General features: G+C 39.2%; 1 protein-coding gene across 1 annotated transcript in view; it reads left to right on the top strand.

Annotated features, from left to right (window-relative positions):
- The window catches only part of nf1a (neurofibromin 1a), an 81333-nt gene that overhangs the window by 5745 nt on the left and 51637 nt on the right, over positions 1–23951 (top strand). Inside the window, exons 3-29 of the mRNA XM_027999688.1 lie at positions 287–370; positions 673–863; positions 2193–2299; positions 2795–2862; positions 2955–3030; positions 4267–4424; positions 4510–4683; positions 4839–4967; positions 5060–5134; positions 5227–5358; positions 5520–5657; positions 5855–5968; positions 6544–6623; positions 6944–7067; positions 7172–7418; positions 9189–9262; positions 9586–9669; positions 11488–11871; positions 12254–12393; positions 13683–13805; positions 13905–13988; positions 14171–14287; positions 14644–14825; positions 14958–15169; positions 15818–15979; positions 16978–17075; positions 18254–18389. Coding sequence (XP_027855489.1) covers positions 287–370; positions 673–863; positions 2193–2299; positions 2795–2862; positions 2955–3030; positions 4267–4424; positions 4510–4683; positions 4839–4967; positions 5060–5134; positions 5227–5358; positions 5520–5657; positions 5855–5968; positions 6544–6623; positions 6944–7067; positions 7172–7418; positions 9189–9262; positions 9586–9669; positions 11488–11871; positions 12254–12393; positions 13683–13805; positions 13905–13988; positions 14171–14287; positions 14644–14825; positions 14958–15169; positions 15818–15979; positions 16978–17075; positions 18254–18389 — 3693 coding nt within the window. The remainder of the gene's footprint in view (positions 1–286; positions 371–672; positions 864–2192; positions 2300–2794; positions 2863–2954; positions 3031–4266; positions 4425–4509; positions 4684–4838; positions 4968–5059; positions 5135–5226; positions 5359–5519; positions 5658–5854; positions 5969–6543; positions 6624–6943; positions 7068–7171; positions 7419–9188; positions 9263–9585; positions 9670–11487; positions 11872–12253; positions 12394–13682; positions 13806–13904; positions 13989–14170; positions 14288–14643; positions 14826–14957; positions 15170–15817; positions 15980–16977; positions 17076–18253; positions 18390–23951) is intronic.

The raw sequence follows: 23951 nt of genomic DNA, 5'->3' as shown, positions 1-23951 counted from the left end.
TAAAAAGCTATTTTTTTCTCCTAAAAACATTTTTGGATGAGAAATATTAACGGAAATGAACTGATAATGTCACAAAAATGTCATCAATTTGGTCAGAAGATCAAATTTCTCTAAATCAGATGAAAAACCCCAGACAACGTTTTGGCTGTTGACCAGTGTAATCGATGGATATATACTGTACATACATGAGTGTGTGTATATATGTATGTAATGTGTGTGTGCATTTTCATGTATTTATCTCTAACTGCTCCAACACATTACATTGATGGGTTTATTTTTCCAACAGCGGATATTTGGAGAAGCCTCCGAGAAGAATCTTTATCTTTCTCAGCTCATCATCCTTGACACACTGGAGAAGTGCCTGGCAGGGGTGAGTTATTCCTCAGATTTCTTTGACAAATTTCCTTCATGGTACTATATTTAAAATGTTTGTAGAACTGTTATGCAAACAGAAAAATGGAAACCTCACCAGTAACCCAATTTGTAGAAATAGAAATATATAAGTTTTACATCTCCTGCCTCATCTTGAACTTGAACTGAGAATGTGATTACGGTACTTTTTTTTTTTTTCTTTTTTTTAGCAGTTGCTGACTCATAGCTAATCCACTATTTCAAACTGGACAATCAAATTAAGCTGCTCACATTCTTTTCTTTTCTCCCCTGTCTCTGCAGCAATCTAAAGACTGCTTGCGTCTGGATGAGACCATGTTGGTGAAGCAGTTGCTGCCAGAGATATGCCATTTTATCCACACGTATCGTGAGGCCCACCAGCACGCGGCAGAGCTGCGTGCCTCCGCCTCAGCCGTCCTGTTCTCTTTGAGCTGCAACAACTTCAATGCCGTTTTCAGCCGCATCTCCACCAGGCAAGGCATTTACCCAGTGCACTGTTGTTTTAAATGCTTCTAAAACCAGGAATAATGAAAAAGTAGATGTTAGATCAGTAAAGACATAGTAATCACCATGTTTATGGTAATAAAATGTTTTTATTATGCATAAAAATTGTAGAATTGCTACTTGTAACGCTATCAAAATACTATATTAAAGCTGCAGTTGTAGCTTTATAAGCAATGTTTTTTTTTTTAACATATTTGTTAAAATTGTAACTATATGTCATGACAGTATAACACGAGACACTCGTGTATGTGCTGCTCAATGTGCTAAAAGCAGAGAAATAACTTTTCACTATAGGAAAACTGTTTACATCCCGTCGTTGGCGGCCATGCTTACTAGCCTGAGTCTTCATGCCAGACTCTCTGGCGTTCTAGTGGGAACTAGCTGCTGCGAAGCAGAGAGAAAGGGGGAGAGTCTGACAAGCACTTATATGAGGATGACTGACTGACCCTCCTCATTAGTTCTGTGTATTTCTGCAGATAGCAGTAGGAGCACAGGGAGAGGCAGAGGAGCTTCACTTTTTTTTTTTTTTTTTTTTGCAGATGATGTATCTCATTCTGTACTGCCACGACATAACGTCAGTTTGAACAGATGTGTAAAAACTAAAACACAGTTATTTTTAATAAAAGTTGCATATTGCAGCTTTAACAAATTCAAGTATAGTTGGAGTTATTCTGACTCGAGTCAGAGTCATTTGATTTTGACTATCTGCTGGAACTTTGGCAGATATTTAGAATCTTTTGAAGTTATTCAACTCGGTTGGTATCCTGCTCCTGCCAATCTCTGTTGTTGAAGAAAGTGATCTTCCTCCTGCCCGCTCACATATCTCTGATGTTGTTTTTGCTGAAGAGAGTCCTACAGCTTCCTCCTACACACCTCATTACTCCTCTTAACTCCTCCTCAGCCCCAGTTTGAATTCCCTTTGAATTCTCTCAAACTCCTCGGTTGAACCGGGGACAGCTGTGTTGAGAACTGTCGCCTCTGCGTACGATGCTCCAGCTCTATGACTGAGCTACATGGTTCCCCAGGTGTGAGCACTTTTTAAAGGACATATTCATGCTTTGATTTTTTTTTTGCCCGGGAAGAAATTGTGGTATCGAGTAACCGCTGACGACATCTCTGGAGCTTCTGTACCTGTCGAGAAAGTGTCTTGCTCACAACCCCCAAAATAAATATTGAATATAGTTTAAAACTATTTATTAATGAACCATGTTCATTATTCAAATAAACAATATTAATTTGATCAGTTCTCAAAGACCATTTTACATCCAACCAGGTAAATGAAAGCTTTTCTGTCGCAGGCTGCAGGAGTTGACGGTGTGCTCAGAAGATAATGTGGATGTTCACGACATCGAGCTCATGCAGTACATCAATGTGGACTGTTGCAAATTGAAGAGGCTTCTGCAAGGTTGGAATTTGCTTATTTAATATTGTTGGTTTAAAAAAAAAAACAAAAAAAACCTGCCTGACAACTTTAGATCTATTGAATACTTACACCTGAGGGGCGATGTCACTTTGAATGGGAATGAACATTCTGTAATCATTTATTTTATGTTAGGTGTTTTTATTGTGATGGTTTTTTTTGTAGAAGTTATTTAACTCTTTTATTAAAGGATTTTTTTTTAATTGTCAAAAGAAGCTAAATATTGTTGATCAAGATTGTAGTATGGTAAATCATCCAAGGAGCTGAATACTTTTTATATACTTTTTATACGAGATCTTGATCTCAATGTGGTTTTACCTGGTTAAATGAAGGAAATAAAAAAAAATAAGAAAACATATGTATACATATCTGCTGTTTCTACGCCTGTACGTGTGTTTCAGTTTGAAAGTCACTCCATGTATTCTCCAGACACATCAGGAGATTTAGTTGTGCATGATGTTTTTTTCTTCTTTTCATTAGAAACCGTGTTAAAGTTCCGGGCTCTCAAGAAAGCCGCACAGCTTGCTGTCATCAACAGTTTAGAGAAGGTGTTTTCCCACTATAATAAAGAATAAAACCATCATTTCATTTACTTCATGGAACCAGAATATGATTAAATGATCCTGGTTTTTCTCTGCAGGCATTTTGGAACTGGGTAGAAAATTATCCTGATGAATTTACGATGCTGTACCAACGCCCTCAGACAGATATGGCAGGTATGTATAGATTAAAGTTTTGTTAACTTTGAACCAGACTGTCATTCTGAAGAAGACACACAGGGGTTTGGCCTTCAGAAGGGGGTTAGTTAAACCAAGACAGTGCTATGTCGTTTATAGTTAATGAGTATGTCGGAGTCATATTTATGAAATGAGCCATCATAGAGCGTTTATCTAAATGTCAGTGCAAGGGAACCTTCTCTGCAAGAGCACCTCCCAAATTGTCCAGTTTGCGAGATTGGAGGCGCAAGCAATCTGCGCCAAGGTACAAAAATGTGGAGCCACAGTCTGACCCAGAATGAAGACAACGAACCACCAGAGCCACGTCTTCAAATGAATGCATCACAGAGGTGGTGGTACAAATTTATTGATGGAACTTGACTTAATGTCGTGTTTTGATTGTTGATTCTATGTTGCATTGTGTTTCTGTGTTTGATATGATGTAAAGCATTTTGAAATGCCTTGCTGCTGAAATGTGCTATACAAATAAAATTTGATTGATTTGATTGATTTACACCTCACCATCCACACCAACTACCTACAATATGGAGCGTAGTTTAACTATGGTGTCCATGTATGCCAGATATCTATAAAAATATTAATGTTGGCATGATATGAATAAAATAAGCAAAGTTTGGGCATAATTATGGAGTTGATGATTTCAATAACGTCACCGAATGCACTTGGGTCATTTGTTTCCCAAGACAAAAATTGCGAAGCAAAGTAAAATAGTTATATTCAAAACATTATATCCTCAAGGAGGCAGCTAAAAGCTAGCACACAGGGCTATTACAAGCAGAAGGCTCAATGCTCCCATCAAACCAATGACCAGGACGTCACTATCATGATATTCATGTCTAAAATAAGCTTTGCTCTCATTTTAGCTTTATTTGGAGATTATTATTTTGCTGTGTACCTGCTTTCAGTAGAGAGAAGGAACTGATGCCTCAGTCAGACAAAGTCTTTCTTGATAACCACTGATGTGGGTACATTCCTGAGAAAAATCACATTTAACCAGAAACGTCAAAGAGGCTCTGATGTCTGGGAGCAATGTAAGGAATCTTGTGCGTTGTAGTATGAATTGGACTGTTTTCTGTTTAGGATCCAATTAGATTTTGTGTCATTAAATCCTGTGTTGCTCATAAAATGAATTGGATCTGCTTCTCCTGTGAAGTGCATTGAGGAGGAAATTGTTGTGAATTTGCACTAACGTACATCGTTTCGTCTCGTTCACAGAAGCGGCAGAGAAGCTGTTTGACCTGGTAGACAGTTTTGCAGAGAGTGCCAAGAGGAAGGCAGCTGTATGGCCGCTCCTGATCATTCTACTGATACTTTGTCCAGAGATTACTCATACAATCTCTAAAGACACAGTGGAAGAGAGCAAGGCCAACAAGGTGGACTGAAGGAACTCTCCAAACAATCACATTTAAACAGGTCATTGGTGTTATCAGTCACTTCACTTCTGTTTTGTGTCTGCAGAAACTCTTTTTGGATAATTTGCGGAAAGCTCTAGCCGGCCAGGGCGGGGGCAAACAGCTGATGGAGAGTGCTGCGATTGCCTGTGTCAAGCTTTGCAAAGCTTCTACTTACATCAACTGGGAGGATCATTCAACCATTTTCCTTCTGGTCCAGTCTATTGTCATGGATCTCAAGGTTTGACTTCTCTCTCTTATTTTTCCCTTTGTCGAAATAACGACAAAATGTCCATCCGTATAAAAGTCGGGGGTCATTTACATCAAATACCATTTAAGTTGGGATGTTTGGATCTAGGCTGTTAAGTTTTGAGTGAGGTTTTCTTGTTCCTCCAGACTCTGCTGTTTAACCCAACCAAACCGTTCTGGAGGGGGACCAGCAGTCAGAACGCTGACGTGGAACTCATGGTGGATTGCTTTGTTTCATGTTTCCGCATCAATCCTCACAACAACCAGCACTTTAAGGTAGATTGACAGGATGTAGAACTCATTGTATGGACACACTGCTTGTGATAAATGTGCTGCCTTTGACTTCATTTTTCCTCTTTGCTCTTTAGGTCTGTTTGGCCTCCTCCTCCCCCTCAACCTTCCACTTTGTCTTAGTCAACTCATTGCACAGAATCATTACCAATGTAAGTGTATAGAACACATTTTCTGATTCCTTACTCACTTGCTTTATTTTAAAAATTTTTGACGTTACTTTTGTTGTGTCGCCTACTTTCAGTCTCACCTAGACTGGTGGCCAAAGATCGACGCAGTGTACCATTACTCTGGAGAGCTTCGCTTTATGTTCTCAGACACCCTGAACAGGGTGGTGCAGAGCACTGGCACTCATGCTCCACTACGCATGACACCGGTGAGCTGATGACTGCAAGCCGTACAGCCGACATATTGCAATAGTTACTATAAGTATTTACTGGCAAGCCTTTATTGAAGGACCATTACAAGATAACACATTTGGAAATGCTACTTGTAGTTGCAGTAATTGTCACCACTGTGCCCTTTGTCTCACTATAGAGTCTGACATTCATTGGAAAGAAGACCACAAGCCTTAAGTTTAAAGAGAAAGCCACAGAGCAAGACACTCGAAGTTATAAGTGCCTTCTTCTCGCTCTGGTCAAGCTCATCCATGCAGACCCAAAGCTGATGTTGCACGTAAGTAAACCTAACCTGGTGGCTTGGATAAAAATAACTGCTATTAATGCAATTCTTTTGCTCAGACTGATTTTTTTGTTTGTTTTAATAGTCTTATGTTGATTTAAATGGAATTCAGCTAATTGTGAGGTTACAGCAGCAACATTTATTTAAGTCAGAATTACTTTAGCTTGATTTCCACTTTGTTTATGTGATAGAATCCAGTGAAGCAAGCTTCAGAGATCCAAAGCAGTACAGCAGAACTCATCACTGGCTTGGTGCAACTGGTTCCTCTGAACACCACTACTCAGCTGTCACAAGAAGCCATGGAGGTCAGACTGTCATTTTCTCACTGCCATGCTATACCTAAATCACTCCATCTCCTGCCCATTAACATTGTGGACTTGACTCTGATGTATACCCTTTAAATCATTTGTATCTATTCATATACGTGGTTACACTGTGGTCAATCGCTTAATTGATTTCTAAGATGCGAATGAAAAATGATCTGTTAATGGAATGTGATGGACCTCAGTGTAACATGTAACAGTTGATGAGTTAAAACTATGGAAGCTTTGTGGCATTCAACAAAAATGAGTCTATTAAAAATAAGTCACAATAGTTAGTCATTAGCGTACCAGTGCTTATATTACTATTAATATAGATTTGATCCAAAGGTGACTGCTCTCCTGACACATTGTACACTTATGTCTGTGAATCAGTTGAAATCAGTTAATCTTTCCATCTCTGTAGAAGAGACCTGAACACAAGAGAACTCCAACCAAAATTTTACATAAAGTAATGATTTTACTATAGTTACTCTTAAATGTTTTATGTCGTGGCAGTAATTCACTAATGTAGAGAGTTTTGTTTTTCCTTCCCTCTCTTCTCTTTGTTTAATTTTCAGGCTCTGTTAGTTCTGCACCAGCCAGAGACCATAGAGCTGTGGAATCCTGATGCCCCCATTGAAACATTTTGGGACATCAGGTACTAAACACTCCCCTGGCCTCTGGTAATAGAATAGAATAAAATAGTATATACTTTATTGATATTCTATCAATTAATTAATTCTATCAATTATAATTAATCACACATTTTGTAGTTCAGTGCAATCTAATTTATTATTATTTTTTTTTTAGAAGAAAAGGTGTATATATTAGAATGGTTTTTAACATATGGATACGTTCATCATTATATTTACTATCTTACTGCCAGCAGACATGACTGTACCTGCTTTAGCCTTTTAATATACATCCTTTGTGGACCAATCCATCAATGTATATATTTTATGTTTGTTCTGCTTTCAGTTCGCAGGTGCTTTTCCTAATCTGCCGAAAATTAATTAGCCAACAAATGGTGAACAGAACAGAGGTTTTGAAATGGCTGAGAGAGATCCTTATCTGCAGGAACAAGTTTTTGCTCAAGAACAAGGTGCCGTCTGTTTTCTTATTGGTGGCACAATGCTTCTCTGAAAGCTGCAACGGCGTGCACGTCGTTATTTATGCGTAACAATGTGTTTGTCCTGATTATCCCAGGAGTGTGCCACTATGGGGGGTGGCATTCCCATCTGTCGGCAGGCGCAGACTAAACTTGAGGTCTGTCTCTACCTGTTCCTGTGGAGCCCAGACACGGAGGCGGTGCTGGTGGCCATGTCATGTTTCCGTCATCTATGTGAAGAGGCAGACATCCGCAGTGCAGCGGATGAGGTGCCCGTCCAGACTATTCTCCCCAACTATGCCACTTTCAGTGAACTGGCTTCTGTGAGCACCATGATAGGAACAGGTCTGTACTTTTGGTTTGCATTTCATTAAATTAGCCTCTGCCCTGGTAATTAGATTTTTTTGATTGGCTGATTCATGAAAAAAAAAAAAAAATTTGTTCTGAGTAATCAGTTGATCTAAATTTACTGATCATATAATTTAGACCAGATTAAATAAAAAATCTGATACATTTCTAGACAGCATAACCATGTTTGATCACACCTTATTTACATCCTTATCATTATTGTAAGAATATAGGTTATATGGGCACATGACCAATATGCCACTATCTTGCCATATTGATCAGTTTACTGAGTCATCTATTTGATATTAATGGTGTTGCTTTGCTGTCAGCAGTTCATTGTATTTGCATAGGCGTGTCACGATAACAAACTTTGCTGGACGATAAATTGTCCCAGAAGTTATTGCGATAAACAATAATATTGTTGTTTTGAGATCATTTTCAAGTAATGTGAAAGTAATGGCATAATAATAACAATGTAAGAAGATATTCTCAAAGATCAATAAACTTTAAATTTTAATAAACATTTAGCACGGACACTTTAAGACTCTTTAAATATACAAAATAAAAAAACAAAAGCAAAACATCAAATGAAATGAATTATAAAGTCTCTGGAAACAAAACTGTCCTTCAAAAAAGGCTAGTAGAAACCAAAGCAGCAAGCTGAAAACTTTATCATCCAGTTTTTGGTAGAAAGAGAGAAACAATAAATTATGCCAATGGAAATTATTGAGTTCATTTTAATTTATCATGCAATTAATTGACTTATTGCGACAGGCCTATGTTTGCCTGCTTCTATAATCTTTTTTTTTTACCTGTTTAAACAACCAATATAAAATCAGGGAGTAAAGGACTCGAATTTAGCAGCATGATCGACAGCGCTAATAAAACAAAATTCATATCACACCAAACTAATGTGATCTATTTCTGGTGTTTTACACCCTGAGCGCAAAACTGCAGCCCTGACAGAACGCTGACCACATGCTGCACCGCTTCACTCTTCTTCATCGCTGCCCGTTCTTCAGAGACGAGCTGCTACAGCACTGCGGCGGCCATTTTGATCCTAATAGTAACGAATGTATGTGCCCCTATCGCTGCTCGTGATTAAACTCATGATTATGCTCCTCCATACTGAGCAGCTCTCTCATAGCTGACGGACCACTGAGAAATATTGTTTGGAGTTTTCAGTGGCATAAATCACGAGCCAATCAATGAATGGGGTCAGCTGTCAGTCACACAGCTTCCGCACTGTACTTGACTTGGTGTAGCTAGTAGGTACGACAATCTGAGCACAGCCGGACAGAGCCACGCTGGATCTGCTAATTTAAAATGAATCTGGCCGGGTTGGACTGGAACTGTACCTGTTGGAGGCGATCTAGTGGAAGAGCACCGGTTGGAATCAGGGGACACTTAGTGGAGAGCCATCAAGCAGTTTGGAGGTTCCCGCCCTAAGAAGCAACTGTGGCTGAAGAGGAAGGAAACAGTTTGGGCTGGTCATGGAGTCTCCAGTATAACACTCACTTAGGTCTAATTAGCCTGTCATGGGTCAGCCTGGTGCAGGGGTGTACTGTAATCAAACACAGAGTCACACCAAATGTAGAAAGTTTTTGAAATGAGTTAAATTGGCAAATTTTTCAGATTCCATAAACCTGGGATTTAAACTTACATCCACTGTAAATGTATCATAGCCCTGTGACATTCAGAAGATAAACCAATTTTTTTCAGATTTCCACAGTTGTTCCTTAGCAACATGTTTTTTCCCCTCCACAGGCCGCTCCACCTTACAAAAAAGAGTGATGGCCTTGTTGAGAAGAATAGAGCACCCTACACCAGGAAACATTGAGGTATTAGTGTTCCACTCTCACATGCTTCCATTGAATGTTTGCTTCTTAGTAATAGCTTTCAGTTTGGTTTAAAGTTAGTTGCAGTTTTAAGGTTTTATGAACTGTATTTATCAGGCTTTTAAAACCCTCTGTGTATGCTTTTTTAAAATAAAGAACAAGGGGCAGCTGGAAGGGGCCCTAACTATCTCTTTTCAACATTTTACTTCATTGAGGAGCTGATATGCTTTACTGTCTAAATATTAAGCTTTAGGTACCTGTTACCTGTCAGTTGTTTTGGATTTGTTACTATTACTCACTTTGTTTTCTCGTGCTGCTTCATGTAGGCTTGGGAGGACACCTATGCCAAATGGGACCAGAGCACAAAACAGATACTCAACTTTCCTAAAAATAAGGCTGATGATGGACAGGTAAGCAGGTTGTTAGTCAATCTATACCTGATTATTTTGTCAAAGCAATTGAACTTTACTACCTAAATACAAACTTTATGAAAATCTATAATTGAAAATGTAAATCTTCACAACTGTCAGCGATACAGATGTTAATGTTTTGTCTCTGAGGAGAGAAGACATGTGGTCACCTCTTCAGCCGAGACAGAATTAAAATCCAATCCATCTTAGAGTAACAGTATACCAAATCAAATTTTTCGAATAAACATAGCCAGCACAAACATTTGCCATTACTGATTGGGGGTCACGGCAGGTGGCCAGAGCAGTTGCACAAAAAAGAAACAAATGAACTGATATAGGACTAATTTCTATGTTAATGAACAGTAAAGAGTTAATAACAGGAGAGGGACAATGTTGAATTTTTGGCAGCAGCATGTCAGCCAATGCTCTCCTCCAAGAAGGCACCACATCCAAACAGCATGCCAGACCAGAGGCCTCATGCATTAAAGAGTCCACAGTTTTCACAATAAAAATTGGTGCAGGGACAAACTTTGAACAGTGCAGCACACAATTTTTTTTGATGTACAAAATTGTGTGCACCCATGTAGCTGCACATCTTTCCTTCATACCTCCCAATTTGCGAGGAATTGAGCACAGCTGCAGGTGCTGCCCTGTCTCCACCCACAAATGCATTATGTAAATTAGCACAGATACCCAGAAGGCTGTCAAATAACCATGGCAACAGATCCTGGTTTTAGTAGAGTAGTTTTAATAATAATTATAATAATAGTACATTTTATTTAAAACCTGTTGGAAAAAACTAAACTGTGAATATTTCTTTATTACTCACAGACACAAAACTACTGTTAGATCTTGTGTGAATCACAGATTTCATGCTGCATGTCATAAAATTCTGAACTTTTCTGTTCAGAACATTTGGAGCAAAACTTATTCAAGAACCTGCTTAACATCTTCACACTGATGTATTTCTTTTATAATATTTTTTCCTTAACATACACAAGTCAGTGAATGTAACTACACAAACCTGCTGAAATTGAATCACAAATCCAGCTTTATAAGCCACATTGGTGGAAAAGGCCCATTTGTCACGCTGAAGGTGGAGCAAAAGAATTTGTGTTGTGTGGGTAGTACCTGTCCCCATACAGCAGGGGGCGAATTCAGCATTAGAAACCAGGAATACCCCATGCCGGATGTTCAGGACCATGTGGCCCGGTGTGGCTGTTCAGAACGTCTGGCCGTACTTAGGACATGCAGTCATCAAATTACCAAAACATTCCAACAAAAGATGCATAAATTAAAACTGTATGTAACTTTTTTTTTTTTTTACTGTTTTTGTACCCAAACGGCGGTGAAGCCTCTTGGAACCTCATAAATATTTTAATACGAAGTTGGCTTCAGACTGAAGCTTCCGACTCAGGGAAATGGTTTGATTGAAGAGTGATTCCATTTACATATTCACTGCATTTAACAAAATTAATCTGCTGATCTTTAAAACAAACAAACAAAAAAAAGCATACTAAAATAGACCTAATACAGAAATATGCTATCACACTGCCATTGGTTAGAGCTTTCTTTAGCTGAAAGAACAATAAATGTTGCCAGAGTATCAGAAATGGAAAAATTGAGTTTCTGTCACTGTCCATAAAATATTTATGAATGTCACTGTGTGAACAGTCTGTTACAGTTGAGCTCTGTGTTTTCTGTCTCACCTGTCTGTGGTTAGAAATTAAATGGAGTGGAGTCATTACTTCAAAGCAGACTTTATTTAGTACTGAAGATTTGAATAGATCATCACAGAATTTCTCTGTGTCCCCACAGCAGGAGTGGATAAATATGACAGGCTTCCTCTGTGCACTGGGTGGTGTATGTCTTCAGCAGCGCAACACTCCAGGACTCGCCACTTACAGCCCACCTATGGGCCCACTGAGTGACCGCAAACCCTCCATGATCTCAGTGGGGCCCGGTGACATGACCAACTCGGCTCCCTCTTCCTGCCCTTCATCTACCTCCATCGAGACGCCCGTCAGCCGCTTCCTGGACCGACTGCTGTCTCTGTTGGTGTGTGGCCATGACAGGGTGGGCCTTCATGTCTGCACCAATGTCAAGGACCTACTGGGACTGGAACTGAGTCCTGCACTCTATCCCATGCTCTTCAACAAACTGAAAAACAGCATCGGAAAGTTCTCTGACGCTCAGGGACAGGTATGTTTAGCTATTGTATTATCTGTTATTAGGAATTCTACATATCAACCATAAAAAAGGTAGCGAAGTATCTGTAAGCACAATAAAACTGGGAAGAAGGCAGTCTCTGTTCGTAGTTATTACAGAGACCTTTGTAGTTATTATTTAAATTGTTCGATTAGATTGTCCTCTGTGGTTTAGGTCCAAAACATTCAAGATTGAATTGGTTCCAACCTGACTCTGAACTCTGTTACCTTGTGTGTCATTTGTAAACTAGTTTTTATAATTAGTCTGAGTTAAGGTTGAAGGATTCACCAGCTAGTGAAAACAGCACGAAGTTGATGTACTTAGTTTTTTGATTGATGTGATGATGTATAATCAATCCCTCTAAAATTGTTTTCAGGTACCCATTACTGATGCGAACACCCAGTTTGTGGAGCAGACTATAGCCATCATGAAAAACCTGTTGGATAACCACACAGAGGGCAGCTCTGAACACCTGGGACAGGCCAGCATTGAAACCATGATGCTCAACTTGGTCAGGTAGGGCCCAAAAACAAAATGATTTTTTATTTTTCTTTCATTTTGAACAAGCTGACATCTGGAGTTAGTTGTATGCAGCAAACATTTTTTTATAACAACATGATCCGTGTTAATGATCCTTATTAATTCCAGAAATACCCCAAATGACATGAACCAGCAATTTCCAAAAGTAATTGGTTTCTCTTCCTTACTTGTTGTACCAAAGAGGTTCAGTTCTCTGACAGGAACTTTATTCCACTGTTGGAATTCCTCTTGCTTAAAATATTCTAAAGCAGGCCATTAAAGGAAAGGTGGACTAGAGTGATCAAAGGTAGACATGTACAGACAGATTTCAAGCTTTGGTACATTTAACTTAACTGGATCTCTAGTAGCAGAGTCTTTCTCCTGTGGAAATCCAACTTCTTGGAAGGAGTTGAAGCCGTCTACATAGTTTACCTTTAATAAGGGAGAATTGGTCTTTAGCTGATGATTGTAAGCCAAGAAGCGTATCAAATTAGTTAGTGGTGCAGTTTCTGTGCAGTGACTGATGTAAGAGAGGTCAGTGTCCATGTGCTCTTGTAAGTCTAGATGTACAAAAAGAAAACTCTTAGTGCTCTGGAAACAATCCTGCTGTTGATTAGACAATGTAAGCAATTATTCTCCTTTGGTTGTTATGCTTGAGGAGTTGGGATCCTTGGCCAAGAGGAACACAAGTCTGTGAGCTGAGTTGGGGGAGTGAACATATGAACATATGGCTTGGCATAGAGGAAAGTGCCTTTGTATGGTAATGGTTATGTCCCCCCATCACCTTGGTCCCACAACTTTGCTGGTAGGGTAAGAGCGATCTGTAAGCAGATGGAAACTTTGCTTTTTTTGATGCACTGAGTGAAGAAGATCAACATATTATTTTTGCAAAGAATTTGGTTGTGTTCTTTGAGTTCTTTTCTATACTGATATTCAATGGCTTTCTACCATTGCTCAAACTTAAAAAGAGCCATATATTTGTAAGTTAAGTTCTGAGTGTGATTTGGAGCGTGATAAAAATCAGTACTTATAGTAATAGCATGTCAGAGTCAAATAATATGCTGTAATTTAGAAATAACGGTTTCATTAAGCAGCAATGAAACCGCATTATGTTTTATGGTTTTAAAACAAACACTTTTTATACTAGCATACACAGGACAGTGTTGATTTGCATCATCCATGTCTCTCAGTGTGTTCCAGCTGTTACACATTTTAAAAAATATGGAAAGGAAATATTGAGAAAACCCCCCAATTTTAGGTCTTCTGATCTGTTTTACGTCTTTCAGGTATGTGCGTGGCCTGACCAATGTGGTACATGCAATTCAGGTCAAAACCAAGCTCTGCCAGCTGGTTGAGGTGATGATGGAGAGACGGGATGACCTGTCCTTCTGCCAGGAGATGAAGTTCAGGTCAGTGTTTTAGGCAGACTAGACTTGAGATTTCTGCAAAAATAAACTCATTATTATTTTTATATGTGTTGAACATTTCTTGCCTCTCCCTCTTTAAAGGAACAAGATGGTGGAGTACTTGACAGACTGGGTGATGGGAACCTCTAACCAGGCTGCTGATGATGACATCAAGTGTCTGACAAGGTGCAGCTCCTTGGACTCTTTAATGGTTTTCTATTTTTAGTTTTCAATGCTAGTTTTTCCTTTAAGACACTTTGTGATTTCTGACCTGTGAAAGATGCTATTTAAAGTTTGTTTACTTACAAAATGAATCCAGACATGGCGCACACCTCCCTCTCAACATTTTCCTTGCATGTAATCTGCAGAGACTTGGATCAGGCTAGTATGGAGGCAGTTGTCTCCCTTTTGGCAGGTTTGCCCCTACAGCCAGAGGAGGGTGATGGTGTTGAACTGATGGAGGCAAAGTCTCAGCTCTTCCTCAAGTAAGGCAAAATCCAGAAAGAACACTACTAGTGACATTATTTTTCATATAGTTAAGGGACGATGTCTTAATAATTTTAGGCTTTTATAAGCACTGAACAATTAGTTTTCCAAATAAAAGATGAAAAGAAAATATCTGAAACACTTAAAGGTGCAGTACGTAACTTCTACATAAATGTGTTTGTCACATATTTCAAGTGTCACTATGTCTACAATACACATATAATGTATCACCCTCCCCCATTATGTCGTCCGGTGAAATTAAATCTAACTTATGGTGAAGAAAATCTAAAATAAGATGATGGTGTGTTCAGTCGGGGGTGAATTGTTAGACCTTGTGCTCTGTGGCTGTGTGCAGGTATTTCACCCTGTTCATGAACCTGTTGAATGACTGCAGCGAGGTTGAAGATGAGGGTCAGACAGTGGGGGGGCGGAAACGAGGAATGTCCCGGCGCCTGGCGTCCCTTCGCCATTGTACCATCTTGGCCATGTCCAACCTGCTCAATGCTAATGTGGACAGTGGCCTCATGCATTCCATTGGTCAGTATTCTGCTATGGGTTTTGCCAGAATGTTGAGACTTTATTTGACTTTTCTTTTTGTTTTTTAAATTTTTTGTTAAGATCTGCCAAGTGGAAGCAGTGTGTATCAGGTTTGATCTTTTTTTTTTTCAGGCTTAGGCTATCACAAGGATCTGCAGACTCGAGCCACTTTCATGGAGGTGCTGACCAAGATTTTGCAACAGGGAACAGAATTCGACACGTTGGCAGAGACAGTCCTAGCTGACCGCTTTGAGAGGCTGGTGGAGCTCGTTACCATGATGGGAGACCAAGGAGAGCTGCCCATTGCTATGGCATTGGCTAATGTTGTTCCTGGCTCTCAGTGGGTATGTAGTCCAGCTTTTTTGTATGATCAGTTAAAATTTTTGCATAGATACTCGTATTCTGCAGACTGTACTAGCTTTTCAGAAGAAGAAACTTGCATTTGGATGCGTTTGTGTTTTTGACTTTTGGCTTGGTACCAAGGTATTATTACCAATGTGTTCCAAGCAACACAGTAATGTAGTTCTGTAGCGAGGCTGTTATAAATGTTGAACTTCTGAATGTTTCTTGGTGTTTTTATTTACAGTTAAATCTGGATAATTCTACATCAAAGCACACTTCAGCTATTATGGTTTAAATAAATGCATTATTTAAACCAGTATTAAATGTCCACTAAGTCACCTTTGCACAAGAACAACGTGTGTTTATGCTACATTCATTAACATCACCACATTGCATAAAATAATGTTTCCGTGCTGCGTTGGTGGGATTTTGTGAAATAAATGTGACCAGGTCTAAATGCAAATGTTTTTTTAAAATCCCAGCACAATGTCAGTTGTGATGTTTACTTACCCTTGTGAATTCTTTCTGTTGTTTGCTGGATCAGAACTAATAATATCAGTTATTTTGGTTGATGGTTATTGTTTATTAAGAGTATTAGTTTCTGGAACGGTCAGCCTTTGAACAAAGTGTGTCTCATCTCTGATTTCCAGGATGAGTTAGCTCGAGTTCTGGTGACACTTTTCGACTCCCGCCACTTACTCTACCAGCTGTTGTGGAACATGTTCTCTAAAGAGGTGGAACTGGCCGACTCCATGCAGACGCTCTTCAGAGGGAACAGCCTCGCCAGCAAAATAATGACCTTCTGTTTCAAGGTGAAAACAAACAACACAGTTAGAGCAAAGTAGAGGTTCTAAAAATGCTTTGGTCACAAGAATCAGGATTAGCACCGCATGCTCAAATTTCACTCTTACATGACTCATAAATTTGAGAAAGAGTCACTGTAAATATTCCAAGGCAAGCTTTGATATTTCTGACTGAACTGTACAACATACTGATATCACTGATATGTGGTAAAAGATCAGAACATTGTCATTCTATGATTAAGTTTATTATCAACTTATTATTAGTTGATAATAAACTAATCAACTAAGTTGATTAGTTTATTATTGACTAATTGTTTTACTCTGGGTTTATGGAGAGACTTTAGACGTGTTCTTCATCCGAGGACACAGGCAAATATTGAGTTTAGTGCCAGACATATACAGTTGAAACCAGAAGTTTGCACACATTATAAAAATACACACATGCATTTCTTTCACACATTTTTCCTGTTTTAGGTCAGTTAGAATTGCCAACATTTGTTCTATTTTTAAATGCCAGAATGTTGAGGGAGAGATTTTTTTCAAAGCAATTTTGTTGTTGCTTTCTTTAAAGTCAAAAGCTTACATACATTTCATTATTATGACTAGGGTCAGACGTTTTGTATCTCCTTCCAGAAGCTTCTCTCAATAGTTGGCAGGAATTTTGGCCTGTTCCAACTGACAGAACGGGTGTAACAGAGCCGGCTGCTTTTTGAGCTTTGTCCTTAAATCTTTGATAGGATTGCTGAGGCGGTCCACTGGCTGTCCAATGGCTCTCCACCGGCTGTCTACTGTGTTTTTGTATTCATAGATGCTAAGTCCACAGGAAATGTAAAAATATTACTGGGTAATTATATGCAACATGAAGACATTGTCAGTGAAATGCTATTTAAGCCCACAAATATAGAGTCTTTACATTGTAACTGGTTCCAGGTCATTACTCACATTGAACATATTGTTGACCTAATTTAGATCAAACACGACAGGTTAACCTTTTGTTGTTATAACAGGTATATGGAGCAGCATACTTGCAGAAGTTATTGGAGCCCTTGTTAAGGGGAGTTATTTCAACCCCTGAACACATCAGCTTTGAAGTGGACCCTACTAGGCAAGTCATTTTATTTCTGCACCTCTCACAGTTCACCAGTGTATCACTAAAACACAGTTTGGGTCAAAACTTTCTTCAAGCAAGTCAAGTTTAATTTTTCAGAAGGAAGTTGTTGGCCACTTTAATATGATCTTCCATTTATGTTGATATACCAACTATGATCTTGCTACCAATAACCAGCTAATAGAGCTAGGTGGAATCTAACTTTGGATATCATTACATGTTATTTAAATTCTACTTACTTACCCATCTTAATGTTGCACATGGGCATTTGTTTTGAACAAGATTTCCTAACCAACCAAAAGCTTTTACCTTTCACTGCTTCAAAACAATTCACAGAAAGAAACTACAAAAGCTTCAATTTCCACCCTGAGGAGTTTTTTTTTCTTAATATGGAAATGTTAGTTTGAAGGAGATCATTATTTTGGTCTTTGTGTACGTTTGGTTGTTAATTTCAGCAGACTTGCTCTCGAGTTCTAAAATCACAAATGGTTGTATTTTTAGAGCAAGACAACAATAAGCTAATGGGATAAGAACAAGAGATTTGTATTAGAGCCAGTTCAGTTTAAATGCACTGTGTCCCGTTACCAGTATGGCCTCCTTCCATCTAACGATTCTGAGGAAGTGGAAAATCCCTGTTGGTTGCAGCGATACAGCTTGGTACAACTTCGTCACAGCCTGGCGTTCAGGTGTACAAGCATAGACCCTCACAGCCCCCACAGTCCCACTGCCTGGTGGTGAATCAGGAGTCAATGTGAGACCAACTGCAGTGTTTAAGAAGTGGGAGAGGCTAATTGCTGCTCTTGCTGCTCACCCAGAACAAACAGGCTCCAGCTGAGCTGCAGAGCGTTGTCGCCACAAAAGTCTCCAACAACACAGAAAAAGAGTCGCTAGATTTATCACCGGTTGCTGGTTTTAAAACAGTCACTAAAGGAGCCTGAAAACTCCATAAATACAGCAACAAAGTGACTATGTTGACAACAATCCCGTTATCCCCACACTCAGTCGTGTCTCTTGGCTCCGCCCACTTTGCTGGAATTTTTACAAATGTGCCAGGAGCGGGGTTTGCTTTTACAGAAGGATTAATTACACTTTAATAAGTAGCCAAACTAGTGACAATTTTCAAACTAAAGGGCACCATGAGTCACACAGGTACTTGTTGGTTGTTGTCTCATCAGATTGGAACATGGTGAAAATCTAGAGGAGAACCAGAGGAACCTGCTTCAGATCACTGAGCGCTTCTTCCAGGCCATAATCGGCTCATCTAGCGACTTCCCCCCTCAACTTCGCAGTGTCTGCCATTGCCTCTACCAGGTATTCCCTTTATTTTTGCCTCTTGTCTTCTCATTGTCCCATTACTGATCATTCAGTCTCATCCTATGTCTGCTTACGCACACTTAGGGCTGATCTTCTAAAGGGTTACATATATAAAAACAGGTACAAAATGGATGTCATGCACAAACCTGATCTACAAACAACACGCACACAGAATCGCGTAGCAAATCTGGAGCAATACATTTATCATGTCTGCCTTCATGAATATCCAAGACATATTCTGATCATCAGAAATTGCAAAATATTGGAAGGATTAATATAGACAAATACGACTTTCCACCGCAATGAGATTTACTAAACTTTAAACAGATTGCGAGGTGTTGTTGTGTCTAAAAGGTAATAATAAATTATTATGGCCTTACCTTGGTTTGCAATGTTTGGGTCAAGTAAGTAATACCCCTTATTTCCAAAATGTTACAAAGATGAGAGGTAAAGTTGGGCCATGGGTGATTTGCAGAGTTAAATACTTCAGTTTAGTTTCTACTGCTTACTCTGCACTATGCTAATTTAAATGAAATGTATTATTATTATTATTATTATTATTTTTACTGTTTAGTGGTATCCCAATACCAGTATCAAGCACTCATACTCATAAAAGCAAGTCAATACTCCAAACTCAAACCACTTTTCTGCTGGATTTTTCTTCTGAGCTGCTTTGCGGTGCAACTCAAAGACTAAACCACGCTTCATCCCAGGTGGTGGTGATAATACACCAATATGCTATTTCCCATCAATTTTTAAAATTACATGTAATTGCATTTCATTTTCATTCTGTTTAAAATTCAACAAGCTGAACAGATAAGCCACATTATGCCATCATCAAGCTAAATACATAAAAAAAAATTTCAGCAGTGACAAAAGTTTTGAAACGTAACATTCACCGATTGAAGTGATCAGAAGTCGCCATGACTCTCTGAACATTCAGTGGAAGAATTATCCAGTAGTTCAGCTGCTCTAGAAGCGCTCTAAAGTCTCTTGTCCATAACTCTTCAACGCGCCGCCATCAGCTCTCAGAGAGCATTCAGATCAGAGATGATACTCCAACTGAATTCATTTTGTTTGGCTTGATTACATTGTGTTCCAAATTATTATGCAAATTGGATTTAAGTGTCATAAAGCTAAAAGTTTTTGTTGTGCTATTAAATTTATAGATAGTATTGTGTGTCAGGGCCCTTTGAATCACTATAATTAATTTTAGAGAGCTGGTTGATTAGTTTGTCTGGTGAGGTCAATTAAACGAAAGAAGGATGTTCCACATTATTAATCAGGCCACAGGTTTCAAGCAATATGGGAAAGAGAAAGGATCTCTGCTGACCAAAATCATCAGATATTGTAGTGCCGTATGAAAAGATATGAAAACATTAGATATTTAAGGAAAACTGAAGCGTTATCGTACTGTGAGGAGATTTGTGGCTGATTCAGAACAAAGATGGTTTGTACAGATAAAGGCAAAATGAGGAAGGTTTCTGTTAGACAAATTCATTGGATTAAGAGAGCAGCTGTTAAAATGTCCTTACAAAGCAGCAAACAGTTATTTGAAGCTGCAGGAGCCTCTGGAACCTCAAGGTGGAGGATCCTCCAGAGGCTTGTGGAGCATCAACCTACTATTGGGGCCCTAACCAGAGCTCACAACCAGAAACGGTCGCAGTGGGCCCAGCCATACATGAAGATTAACCCTGGATGGTCCAGATGGACGCAGTAGTGGATTGGTGGTGGATGGCCACCACGTCCTAACGTGACGTCAGCAAGGAGGTGGTGGAGTCATTTTTTGAGGAGAGAGCTGGTCGGCCCCTTCAGAGTCCCTGAAGGTGTGAAAATGTCCTCAGCAAAGTATATGAACTTTCTGACTGATCACTTTCTTTCATGGTTCAAAAAGAAGAGCCGTACCTTCAGTAGCAAAATCATCTTCATGCATGACAATGAATGCTGTAAGGAATACCACTGTGTCACTGGCTGCTATGGGCATAAAAGGGGAGAAACTCATGGTGTGGTCACCATTCTCCTCTGACCTCTGACCTCAACCCTATTGAGAACCTTTGGAGTTTCCTCCAGCAGAAGATCTGAATGCAGTTCATATCAAACCAGCAGCTCTGAGAAGGTTTTCTGACATCCTGCAGAGAAATTCAGCAGAAAGTTTCCACAAACTCACAAGTTCAATGGATCAAGAATTGTGCTGTGATATCAAAGAAGGTCCAATGTTAACATGTAACTTGGTCTGTTAAGATGTTTTTGATTGAAATAACTTTTGATTTTAGTACATGTGACCACTTAATGCTGCACATTCAAAGAATGACTGTTTGCAGTTCTTTATAATCCATAAAATGTTTAGAAAATTTGCTGTGCATAATAATTTGGAACAGTGCATTTTGAGTTTTTTATTTTTGAAATAAATACTGTTCTCATATGGAGCTTTGTTCAGTAAAATTTGATTTATACTGTAATAGTTCATGACTTGAAAATTATACTGACCATCATTTGCATTGACCATTTAAGAAAATCTGAGAAAATATCACTTGCATAATCATTTGGAACACGGTGTAGAGGCCTTTTTACACTGGCCTGTCTCGGCCCTCTTGCACACTGGTCTTGGTTGTTTTTGCAGCGAGCAGAGGGTTTCCTCAAAAGGATCATCTTGTTAGTCAAAGTCCTGTTGAAGCTGCAGAGGCAGCAAAGGACAAAGGACAGATTCCAGACTGTACTTCTTGAGGAAGCTAAGATGCTGCAGATCTTCTATCAGTCTGTTGTTGAGAGCGTCATCTCTTCTGCCGTTATCCGTTTGGGAAATAGCATCAGAATCAGGGACCTAAAAAGACTAAACAACCTGAAAGAAGGCTGGTTTTGTTCTGGGGATGACTGTGGACCTTCTGGAGATGATGAGTGGAGGAGAATTAATATTTGTTCATGCAACCCTTGAAAGGTACAGCTGGGCAGGCAGGAGCCGTGTTATGTCGGCTGTGTTGGTCTTTCAATATGAAGTAAAATGTAATGTTTCATGATATTTAAATTAATTTCAAACTGATTATGGCTAATATAAGCATGCAAATAAGGGTATTGTACATCTTATATTCTTTACATTAGGTTGTGCTCCACCTTTTTCTCTTTTGTGCAAAACCCAGGCCTGTTTACCAGTTCTGGGACCCGATCAAAACCCCCTCAAGTCATTAAGCTGAGAAATAATGAGATTTGGTTAAGTATAAACCAGGTTTTAATGTCGAAAATGATCAAGTGTTCAAAGTCATGCAAATGGACAGATGCAGAGTGACAAACTACAGTGGCCGACAGGGGCAAACATGCTGCAAACAGGGGACATGAGCACATGTAAAAAACAAAACAAATGCAACAGAAAAACAGATGCAAACCAAAAAAATGCTGCAAAAATAGAAATGGAGGCAAAAACCTTCAATCAACAAAACAAATGCAAACAAAATGGCTGCAGGTCAGGAGGAGTAAGAGGATCACTGGGACATTCTGGGAAGCTGCATCCAAACCTGGAGCTAAACTAAAAAAGTTCACTGCACTTAAAAACCATGGAAATGTGTATCACACACGCCCACACACACACACGCACACTCCCACACACACGCACACACACACACACACACACACACACGCACGCACACACACACACACACACGCCCACGCACACACACACACACACACACACACCCACACACACACACACACACACACACACACACACAAAAGCAGAAGTGAAAGTGTTCTGTTTGATCTTCAAGGGGTACTATCTTAAAATATTTTTCTTACTATGAATTTCCATACAAAAATGTCCAAGGAAAGAAATATAATTTGTAAGGGAAGAAAAGACTGTGGGAAGGTTCAATAAATTCTAATAACTTCAGAAGTATCGAAATCTCCAGAGATGTATATTATAATTGTTCTGTATCAAACATATCAAATGTTTGTAACGCCGTTAATATGTTTGTAACTGTGTTACAAACATATGAAAAGCTCCATATCACACTTTGAGCCGCTACGAACAGACAACAGGCAGCAGAAAACGACAGAGTGACATGTCGAGATCAGGCCGCGGTTAGAGTGGAAGACGCTCTCCAACCGCCAGCTCAGCACATTTCAAAGAAGTCGCATTTTGGATGAACTAAATGGATAGATGAAGCTATGAGAACTGCTCTCTCCCTCTAGTGGCCTGCAGCACTTCCTTTTTGTTGTTTTTGCTATTTGCACAGTTTCTCCCCCTTGATCCTTTTTCATGTGATTGCAGCATTTTGTTTGTGATTACAGCATTTATTTGTGTTTGCAGCATTTTATTTGTGACTGCAGCAGTTTTTGTTTGTGTTTGTTTTCGCGTTACACACCTGTTAGCGGCTCGTTTTGCAGTTTGCTGCATGTTTGCACCTGTCGGCCACCGTAACAAACACCGTCTAGTGGCCAAATGACAAATGAGTGAGCTGAGGGCTCCTCTCAGCTCACCTCAGGAATGACGCCTAGTGAAGCAAAGGTTGTAATGCCAGGTCTGGTTTTATCTTCTCCTCATTCTGCACCTTCTCTATGGGGTGTTGTCCTGCCTTAATCAGCTTTTGTTTGTGTGTGACTGTCGCCAGTCTTGTACGTTATGCTTAGGTAAGCATGCAGCAGTCTGCATGTGAGCAGATAGAGAAATAGAGGAAAGACACAGAATGATATATCCATAACAATTGTTTTAATATAAAAAAAACGTAATTGACGTAAATGAGGGCTTTTTTTAAAATCTAGTGCTCAAAGCATAGAATTAGATTGAATAGATCAGCCCTTATTGATTGGGCACATCGTCACCGATACCCAACCTAGATTTTTTTCCAAATTCCAGACCAAAATAGATATTAGTATCAGATTGGTGCATGTCTATACACCTAACCAGGAAAATATCCTGGTTAGGTCTGAATGCAGTCACTAAGATGAATGAAAGTCAATTCAAAGTCGTCGGTTTGTGTAGGAGTACAAGGGTGTGTGTGTGTGGCCTTATAGTTGATACATTGCAATGACCATTTTTCTAACACATACAGGATTGTGGGGACCAGCTGCTCCGTAAGGAACCCAGTCTCTAAAGCATGTTAATCTAGTGCCCATATTAATGTATTTTTATGATATAAAAGTAAATGTATGTTATCTTACTTTTATGTTCCTCTGGGGTTGTCTGACAAACAGAAGACATGTCATAATGCCTCTACTTAAATCTAGCAGTAGATTAGGTGTTGTAATTACAAACAGTGTGGAATGTATACACTATAATTGTAACGTTATATTGATTCTAGAATGACCATTTTCTTTGAATAATGTTACTTTTGAATTGCCATACATCCCTCCTTCAACCATCACAGTCTCACCTCGGGGGAGGAAAACCATGACGAAACATACAAACAAGTCTCTTTGTTTATCATTAGCATATCTTTCTAACTTCCAGGACTTTTGTGACAGCTTCCATTAAAATATCTCAAGTTTTTTTTTTTAAATTGACGATCATATATATAAATGCCAGTGCTTTCAAAAGGCTCTACAACTGACTGACGAGCATTTTTGTGCATA

Source organism: Xiphophorus couchianus, chromosome 18 (assembly GCF_001444195.1).
Source record: "Xiphophorus couchianus chromosome 18, X_couchianus-1.0, whole genome shotgun sequence".
In the NCBI taxonomy this organism is placed as follows: Eukaryota; Metazoa; Chordata; class Actinopteri; order Cyprinodontiformes; family Poeciliidae; genus Xiphophorus; species Xiphophorus couchianus.
Note: the sequence above shows the minus strand (reverse complement) of the source record. Positions and strands in the feature narration are given on the sequence as shown.